The sequence below is a fragment of the Engraulis encrasicolus genome, chromosome 16, assembly GCF_034702125.1.
Source record: "Engraulis encrasicolus isolate BLACKSEA-1 chromosome 16, IST_EnEncr_1.0, whole genome shotgun sequence".
NCBI lineage: Eukaryota > Metazoa > Chordata > Actinopteri > Clupeiformes > Engraulidae > Engraulis > Engraulis encrasicolus.
In genome coordinates this window covers 52,414,697-52,424,696 of record NC_085872.1, presented here as the reverse complement: position 1 = coordinate 52,424,696, position 10,000 = coordinate 52,414,697, and the positions used below count along the sequence as shown (strand labels likewise).

The 10,000-nt window shown below is 46.2% G+C and overlaps 1 protein-coding gene across 1 annotated transcript in view; it reads right to left on the bottom strand.

Annotated features, from left to right (window-relative positions):
- Positions 1–10,000, bottom strand: part of LOC134466164 (potassium/sodium hyperpolarization-activated cyclic nucleotide-gated channel 2-like) — a 96,438-nt gene that overhangs the window by 34,976 nt on the left and 51,462 nt on the right. The window contains exons 7-8 of the mRNA XM_063220060.1: positions 9,595–9,727; positions 8,302–8,387 (exon numbers count right to left, since the gene is read on the bottom strand). Of these exons, the coding sequence (XP_063076130.1) occupies positions 8,302–8,387; positions 9,595–9,727 (219 nt within the window). The remainder of the gene's footprint in view (positions 1–8,301; positions 8,388–9,594; positions 9,728–10,000) is intronic.

Sequence of the window (10,000 nt, the reverse complement as noted above, 5' to 3'; positions counted from 1 at the left end):
GCATTCTAGAATGCAGCTACGGCCTGAGTCATTGGTAATATCCAGAGATACCTTAGTGCTTTGAGTTACCTTGTGCACCTTATCGCGTCACAGATCTTAGCGTTCGCGAACCAGAAAGTTGGTTTGCAATGCAAACCGAAAATACTTGTCGAACAATACAAAACCCAGTGAACCGATCTGGACTGGTCAGAGGGAACAGAGTGGAATCCTATGGCAAGGGACTAACTCTTTAAATACCGGTAGATAGATTTATATCTGGCAATATCATGCTGTGTCATTGTGATGTCACCGCATTCTAGATTGCAGCCACGGCCTGAGTCTATTACAGTGATTTTCAACCTATGGGCCGGGGCCCACTGGTGGGCCCTGAAGGTATTCCAAGTGGGCCTTGAAATCATTTTCCAAAAATAATAATCATATTTTGGTGTGTGTTGTTGTTGATTTATTTGAGTTTTATTCTTAATTGGGTCAGAGGTGGGCCCCGAACATTTTTGATAATTTCGAGTGGGCCCCAAGTTGAAAAAGGTTGGGAACCCCTGATCTGCACAGCACATCACCGCGAGATCGGCCGGCCATATATGGTCAACTTTGCCGCCATTTTTGTTGTCAGGACCACAGCGGAATCCTATGGCAACGGACTAACTCCTTACATAAATGCCTCTGGCAATGTCATGCCGTGTCATTGTGACGTTACCGCATTCTAGAATATATTGGTCACCTGAACCCAAGTGTCATTTATTTTAAAACCATCTGTGAAAAACGATCGGCAGATTTGACACCACCGAAATCAAAACAGCCTCCATTTTTAATATCCCAGTAGTGCTGGTGACGCACGTGACGTCATGGCGTTGAAAGCTCTCCCATTGGTTAACATTTTTCAGCCAAGCTCAACTTTCTCCCCTCGCTCGCCCACCGCCCGCCTCCCTCGCTTCCCTACGTCACCACCTCTCGCCTCGCTGCCGCGTCCCAACGGAAAATAATGGAACGCCACGCTTCTAACGCTTTGGAAGCGCCCATGTATAGCAGGCGTTACTCCTTACATAAACTCCTCTGGCAATGTCATGCCGTGTCATTGTGACGTTACCGCATTCTAGAATGCATCTGTCGCTGCGTCACTGCATTCTAGAATGCAGCCTGCTTTCTTGGGTTCACCTGGAGTAGTGTTTCTCAAACTTTTTCACACCAAGGAAGGACCACTTTGTCTCCCCAAAAATGTTCAGGGACCAACTGTCAACAGAACTGACAGTTGAGGGGTGCTAATTTGACAGCTAATTTCGATGCAGATCACTTACTTTTTAGTCAAATCACTTATCACTGTCTTATTGTGGTGAAAATATGACTTTGAGCTATGTATAGCTTTGTAATAATAATGTTACAAATATAACCTACAGCTAGCTTGTCTGAAAGTAGAGATCCCCTTGTGGACCACCTGAGCTCTGTCGCGGACCACCAGTGGTCCCCGGACCCCACTTTGAGAATCACTGACCTGGAGAATAGGCAATTTGACCAGTGAAGATGAAAGAGAAATAAAAAGAGAAAACATGGGAAGGAGGAGGTGACATGGGAGGTGTGTGTGGTGTGTGTGTGTGTGTGTGGGGGGGGGGTTGAGGAGGTGAGGTGGGGGGGAGGGGGGTAATTTGACCAGTGAAGATGAAGGAGAAATAAAAAGAGAAGACATGGGAAGTGTGTGTGTGGTGGGGGGGGGGGGGGATTGGGTGAAGAGGTGAGGTGGGGGGGGGTGCGGGGGCGGCGTGTCGACAACGAGCATCAACTGGGGGGTGGGGGGGGGGGTGAGGCGGGGTGGGTGGTGGCGGTGTGGTGTGTGGTGTCGAGCATCAACTGGGGGGTGGGGGGGGTGAGGCGGGGTGGGTGGTGGCGGTGTGTTTGTGTCGAGCATCAACTGGGGGGTGGGGGGGGTGAGGCGGGGTGGGTGGTGGCGGTGTGTCGAGCATCAACTGGGGGGTGGTGGGGATGAGGCGGGGTGGGTGGTGGCGGTGTGTCGAGCATCAACTGGGATCAACAACTACAGGAGCTGCACGACCCGCCTGCAATTGCTTTGCTGCGTGTGTGTGTGTGTGTGTGCGTGTGCGTGTGCGTGTGTGCGTGTGCGTGTGCGTGTGTGCGTGTGCGTGTGCGTGTGCGAGTGTGTGTGCGCGTGCGTGTGCGTGTGCGTGCGTGCGTGCGTGCGTGCGTGCGTGCGTGCGTGTGTGTGTGTGCGTCTGTGCGTGCGTGCGTGTGTGTGTGAATTTTGCTCTGCCCAGCCAGCAAGGTCCCAGGTGGCATATTTTGCTTGTAAGCGCTCGTTTCAGGCAAAGCATTTTGCAACACCTGTTTCTTAGAGAGAGAGAGAGAGAGATAGAGAAAGAGAGAGAGAGAGAGGCAGGTGTGAGAGAGAGAAAGAGCAAAAGAGATAGACTGTGCAAGAGAGAGAGAAGGAGGGAGAGGGGGAGGGGGAGAGAGAGAAATAGCAGAGAAAAGGAGAGAGAGAGCGAGCGAGAGAGAGAGCTCTAGACTATGCAAGAGACCGTGAGCGATATTCACACAGCCAAAAATATACAGTGAGGAGAATAAGTATTTGATCCCTTGCTGATTTTGTTGGTTTGCCCACTAATAAGTCAAGTCAAGTAGGTTTTATTGTCAATTTCTTTACATGCACTGGTCATACAAAGAATTTGAAATTACATTTCTTGCTTTCCCATACAGACATAGACTAATCTAGGTAAGGACATAGACAGTATAGACATAGACAGTACTTATACATGGACTTGAGACAGTATGGACATAGACAGTGCTCATACAGACATTTAAAGTGCAAGACTGGACAACAGAAGACTTGTAGAGGACATACATTAAGAGGTATTGTTGTGCTTTTGTGCTTTTCCTAAAAAAGTCCTTTATAGCGTTCTAGACATGGTAATAGTAGCATTTTGAAGAAAATTAAATATTAAAAAGGTTTGTCAAGTACACCAGCAGCAGTGTGTGTGTGTGTGTGTGTGTGTGTGTGTGTGTGTGTGTGTGTGTGTGTGTGTGTGTGTGTGTGTGTGTGTGTGTGTGTGTGTGTGTGTGTGTGTGTTTAGTGCAGGTAGAAGGTGCGGTGTGCGTCTGTGTGTGTGTTCGTGTGTCTCTGTGTGTGTGTGTGTACGTGTGTGTCAGTGTGTGAATGTTTGGGTTTAGTGCAGAAAGTGCAGTGTGCTTGTGTGTGTGTGTGTGTGTGTGTGTGTGTGTGTGTGTGTGTGTGTGTGTGTGTGTGTGTGTGTGTGTGTGTGTGTGTGTGTGTGTGTGTGTGTGTGTGTGTGTGTGTGTGTGTGTGTGTGTGTGTGTGTGCATGTTTTGAGTTAGTGCAGGTTGAAAGTTCAGTCACAAGTATAGTAGTGCAGGTGGAATGTTCAGTCGCAGATATGGTGGTGGGGGATGGGGGGGGGGGTTGTCAGTGTCCTTGCTGGCTAGAGGCTGACAGTGGAGGGAGAGTGGGTTGAGTGTTCAGCATCTTGATCGCTTGGTGCATTGTGCTGCTCGCCAGCCTGGTGGTACGGGAACGGAGGCGCCTGTACCTCTTTCCAGAGGGCAGGAAGCTGAACAGTTTGTGTGCAGGGTGGCTTGTGTCTTTGATGATCATCAGTGCTTTCCGGGTGAGGCGTGTGGTGTAAATGTCCTGCAGGGAGGGGAGTGGTACTCCAATGATCTTCTTCGCTGTGTTCACAACACGCTGGAGTGTCTTCCTGTTTTTTCTCCGTGCAGCTTCCTCCCCACACTGTGATGCAGTTGGACACGACGCTCTCTATGGTTCCTCTGTAGAATGTTGTCATGATGGAGGGTGTAGCACTTGCCTTCTTTAGTTTGCGCAGGAAGTAGAGACGCTGATGGGCCTTCTTCGCCAGTGATGTAGTGTTGGTGGTCCAAGAGAGGTCGTCGCTGATGTGCACTCCAAGGAACTTGGTGCTTCTCACTCTCTCCACAGCATCGCCGTCGATGGTCAGTGGTGGCAGTTGTTTTTGGACCCTTTGGAAGTTGACAACAATCTCCTTGGTCTTGTTGACATTCAGCAGGAGGTTGTTGTCTTTGCACCATCTGGCCAGCAGGTCTACTTCTTCTCTGTAGTGAGTCTCATCGCCCTTGGTGATGAGGCCCACCAGTGTTGTATCATCCGCAAACTTCACTAGATGGTTAGTGCTGTGGGTCGTTGTGCAGTCGTGTGTCAGCAGCGTGAACAGCGGGGGGCTGAGAACACAACCTTGCGGAGCCCCCGTGCTCAGGGTCAGGGTGCTTGAGGTGTTGTTCCCTACCCGTACTGCTTGTGGTCTTTGCATCAGGAAGTCCAGCAGCCAGTTGCAGAGGGAGGTGCTGAAACCTAGTTTGTCCAGTTTTTCTGATGAGTTGTTGTGGTATTATGGTATTGAATGCTGAACTGAAGTCAATGAACAGCATTCTCACATATGAGTCTTTATTGTCCAAGTGGGTGAGGGCTGGATGGAGGGCAGAGCAAATTGCATCCTCCGTGGATCGCTTGGCTCGGTATGCGAACTGGTAGGGGTCTAGGGTGGGGGGTAGGGTGGCTTTGATGTGTGACAGGACTAGCCGTTCGAAGCACTTCATGATTATGGGCGTCAGTGCTACAGGACGGTAGTCATTGAAGCATAATGGTGATGATTTCTTCGGCACAGGTATGATGGTAGCAGCTTTGAAAAGTGATGGGATGACTGCTTGCTCCAGAGAGATGTTAAAGATGTCTGTGAAGACATCCTTCAGCTCTTCTGCACAATCCTTCAACACTCGGCCTGGTATGTTGTCTGGGCCAGCTGCTTTGCGTGGGTTGATGGTGGCCAGTGTCCTCTTAACACTGGCAGAGGACAGGTAAAGGGGTTGATCTTGGGGGGGAGGGGGAGTTTTCTGTGGGTGAGTGTCATTTTGTGCTTCAAAGCGGGCAAAGAAACTGTTCAGGTCGTTTAGCAGAGAGGTGTTGTTGTCACAGCTTCGTGGTGCAGGTTTATAGTCCGTGATGGCCTGTATGCCCTGCCACAGGCTCTGTGCATCTCTGCTGTCTTTGAAGTGTGTTGTTATTTTGTCTGAGTATTCCTGTTTTGCTTTCCTGATGCCCTGGGACAGGTTTGCCCTTGCTGTCTTTAGGCCAGCTACGTCTCCTGCTCTGAAGGCTTTGTCTCTGGCCCTCAGCAGTCGGTGAACGTCTCCTGTGAACCATGGCTTCTGGTTGGCCCTGGTGGTGATGTGTTTTATTTCTGTAACATCATCGATGCATTTTGTGATGTAGGAGGTCACGGTGTCTGTGTACTCCTCAATGTCAATGTGATTGCTGTGGGTGGCAGCTGTTTTGAAAATGTCCCAGTCTGTGGTTTCAAAACAGTCCTGTAGTCGTGAGATGGCTCCCTCAGGCCATTTTCTCACCTCCTTCTGAACTGGTTTGGTGAGTTTTGCCCTTTGTCTGTAAGCTGGCAGTAGGAGAATTGTTGTGTGGTCTGATGATCCAATGTGGGGGATGGGCTTTGCCTTGTATGCTCTCTTCTGATTTGTGTAAACGAGGTCCAGGGTGTTTTGTTCTCTTGTTGGAAAGTTGACATGTTGATGAAATTTTGGAAGTACTGTTTTGAGATTTCCGTGGTTGAAATCTCCCAGTACCACTGTGAAGGCATCTGGGTGTGCATCTTGTTGTTCACTGATTCCCCGATGCAGCTCGTTCAGTGCCTCACTTTTGACGCTGTTGTTGTTGCTGGGTGCGAGGTAGACGGCGACTAATAGGATAGCGGATATTTCTCTGGGTAGATAGAAGGGTCGGCACTTGATGATCATGAACTCCACTCGTGGAGAGCAGTGCCTCTGTACTACCGTAGCATTATTGCACCAAGCATCATGTGTGTAGACACATATTCCTCCCCCTCGTTTTTTCTCTACAAGGGCTCTGTCCGCTCGGTGGCACGTTAGTTGTTCCAGTTGTAAAGCCGAATCGGGTATGCCGTCGTTCAGCCATGATTCGGTGAACACCGTAACGCAGCAGTTCCTCACGGTTTTGTTCGCTGATCTTAGTAGCCGTATGTCATCCATCTTATTGTCCAGAGATCTGACGTTTGCCAAGAGAATTGATGGTATTGCTGGACGAGTTGGGTTGGCTGCAAGCCGTGTCTCGACGCCACCTCGTTTGCCCCTTTTCCTAATTCTGGAGCATCGCTTTCGGTGTCGGCATGTAGGCGATGCAGACGGGTCCGATGTAGTCCTATGCCGCCGCAGAATTCCTAGTTCTTCCAGAGTCTTCGTTGGTACATCCAATACATTGCTTAAGTTGTCCCTTCTTATCTGCAACAGCTGTTGCCGACTGTACGTGCGTTCCGACATATTTTCCGACGATAGACATTTCGAAAGACACATTTTAACACAAATAAACACTGAAAGTTGGGAAAGCAAGGGGCTGCTGCAACCTACGTGCGCCGCCGCCGGATATGGAAAGACATAAAGACATGATCAGTTTTTAATGTTAAAGCGATGGTTCGGAGTAGAATCACCCTAATGCCATTTGAACCGTGACACCCATCCACCTTTACACCCGAAGTGTTTTCTGCCGCAGGCTTACATCAACAGAGTTGCCGTGTTATTCGATGTTTATTCCGGATAGCTTGACTCAAGCGCATATGGATCCTGGGCACCGTCTCCAAACTTTCCCCACAAAAATAACATGTCATGACACCAAACTTCTACAGTATAACAAATGTGGTTTGTACTCACAAAAAGATGAATTTGAAACTTTGTACATAGTCCAGGAGTTTATTAGTAACAACACACGAGACGATTAGCTTTTCTGCTGCTAAACATCCGTCGACGTCACTTCCTCCAGCTCCAGTTCCTCGTCCGTATATTTGGGTTCGCTGTTCAAAATCGCGAGAGTCATCCTCACGTTCCATGCTGGCAGTGTATTCTTCCATTCTTGTGTATTTTAATGGCAGCAAAAAATGGTCCAGTCCTTAGCTATCTGGCTATGTGTCGGCAATCGCTTCCGGCAATATTATGCCATGCTGTGGACAGTCCCAGCTGGAGGAAGTGACGCAGAACACCACCTTCTCTAGTATAACTCAAACTCAACCCGCAAACGGCCTTTGAGACATAGGTTCCCCACCCCTGCTCTAAGCCGATCATATCACATCAGATTATTAACCTTTGAAGTGAAATGTGATGCATGAATGACTATCTCATAGTAGTAGGCCTTTACAGTATATCAAACAGCAAGAAAACACTTCGGGTGTAAAGGTGGATGGGTGTCACGGTTCAAATGGCATTAGGGTGATTCTACTAAGAACCATCGCTTTAATGAAAAAAATTATTCTAATATGGAGAGACAGAATATCAAAAAGAAAATCCAGAAATTAACTCTAAAGAATATATATTAATTATATGTATATTAACTCTAAAGAATGTATATTAATTATATGTATATTAACTCTAAAGAATATATATTAATTATATGTATATTAACTCTAAAGAATATATATTAATTATATGTATATTAACTCTAAATAATATATATTAATTATATGTATATTAACTCTAAAGAATAATATTAATTATATGTATATTAACTCTAAAGAATATAGATTAATTGATTTATATTTAATTGAGGGGAAATAAGTATTTGTAGCTCCAGTTTTGTAGAGGAACAATCTCTCTCCGCCATGTTGAAAAGGTCAAAGGTTATATTACAGTATTTGGGTAACTAGAGATCATATACTACAATTTGAAGAGTGTAAAATACCACATTTCTCTCCGCCATGTTGAAAAGGTCAAAGGTTATCTCATCTGGGCAACTAGAGATTATATACTTTAAGACTGTAAAATACCACATGGTGGGAAGTTCATGTCAGCTTTCCATGTCAGATTTTGGTATTTACTTGAATTCCCAGAACACACAAATGCACAATATGTTCCTGTTGAGCGTGATAAATGAACCATCCAATTAAAATCCATTATAAAACACAGCTAAACATGGTCAGTAATTGAGAATATCAGGCTGCTCACCTTGCATCTGCAACTGCCGTCGCGACGAGTAGCCGTTTGTAGTCTTTTCTCCCATTGAAACCCACTAGAAACACAGCTATTAAACTACAAAAACAGCCGCTCACCTTCCTGTGGTACTGCTACCGCGACGAGTAACCTTTTCTTCCATTGAAACCCATTATAAGAGGTAGTTGATTGATCTACAAAAAATGGCCCTCAACAGTCTCTTTAGGTATCCTAGTGTAGTCTTTTACCCGACTGCAACCCCTTATAAGAGGTGGCTATTGAACTACAAATATGGCCGCTCACCTTCTCCTGGTACTGCCGCCGCGATGAGTCCAGACTCTGGATCAGCGCGGTGGCGTGTCCAATGAAGACAGCGTAACACGTAGCACCTGCCAATCAAAATTATATAATATAATTTAATGTAATTTAATTTAATTTAATATAATATAATCTGAATATGATATATAATATAATTTAATGTAACGTAATCAGTGTTGTAGTGGGGGTACGCGATTTGTGACGCCATCAATTTATTAAGCAACTAATATGTCAAACCCCCTCCCTACTGTCCTTCTGTCATTTCTTCTCCGTTTTCATCTGTTTGGTCCCTCACCTGCAGTACTGCAGTGTGCTCGTTCCTTTTTGTATTCAATCATGGACAGAAGGGTTTTTTAATTCCACGTTTTATCAGAACACAACGTTTCGACCTCAGGCGGTCTTCGTCAGGTGTATAGGTTCACCTACACCTGACGAAGACCGCCTGAGGTCGAAACGTTGTGTTCTTATAAATCGGTGAGCAGTAACAGTGTGCGGATTTCCTTTCTTCCTTTACGCACGTTTGTTTTGATCCAGCACCTGTTTTACTGGATGTGCGCGCATCACATACACTTTTTTAAATTCCACCTCAGGAGAAGTGGATGGACTGCGTAACCCCCGGGTACCGCGCCCACTACACCCCTGAACGTAATGTAATTTAATGTAATACAATGTGATATAACATAGCGTACCGCGCCCACTACACCCCTGAACGTAATGTAATTTCATGTAATACAATGTGATATAACATAGCGTACCACGCCCACTACACCCCTGAATGTAATGTAATTTCATGTAATACAATGTGATATAACATCTCGATGGCGTAACATGTAGCACCTGTCCATCAAAAAGTGATATAACTCAGGAAAAACGTCTTATTACGATTTTTTGTTAAAGAAAATAAAGAGAATGCCGCACACTCTGCTCCATGTTTTAATTTTGAAGTGACGTTTCAGTCGTCTTCAAACTTGCGAAACATCACTTGAAAATTAAAACATGCAGCAGTCTGTGCGGCATAGTTTTTTTTAACATAAAATCTCAATTGCGGTTTTTCACGATTTTCCATCTGAAAAAAAAAAAACAGTAGTACAAACCTTTCTGAACAGATTTTCAGGAATATACTTGGAATTTTGCATTAACATATAAACACACTGGTGACAATCTGATCATGGCAGTACAATAAAGTAAAGAATAAAAGTTCCATTTGTAGTCTATTCTCCCATTGAAACCCATTATAAGACGCAGCTACTGAACTACAAAAATGGCCGACTCACTCACCGACAATCATGCTGAGCATGGTGAGCCAGAGGTCGGAGAGGCTCTCGGGCGCTTGGCGACCGTATCCGATGCACAGCATGTGGCTCATGGCCTTGAAGACGGCGAAGGAGTAGAGCTGACTCCACGTGTCGTTCTGGACAAGAGAGGAGAGAGAGAGAGAGAGAGAAAGAGAGGAAGAGAGAGAGAGAGAGAGAGGAAGAGAAAGAGACAAGAGACAAGAGAGGAGAGAGAGATTTCAGGAGTGGAACGCTCTCCCAGAGGCAGCAAGACAAAGCACATCTCTTGCAGCCTTCAGGAAACAACTAAAGACCTTCCTCTTTCCAGAGGAGCTACTAAACAAGTAAAGACCTTCCTCTTTCCAGAGGAGCTACTAAACTAATGCTTGAGCTGGCCTTGCCCCAGAGCA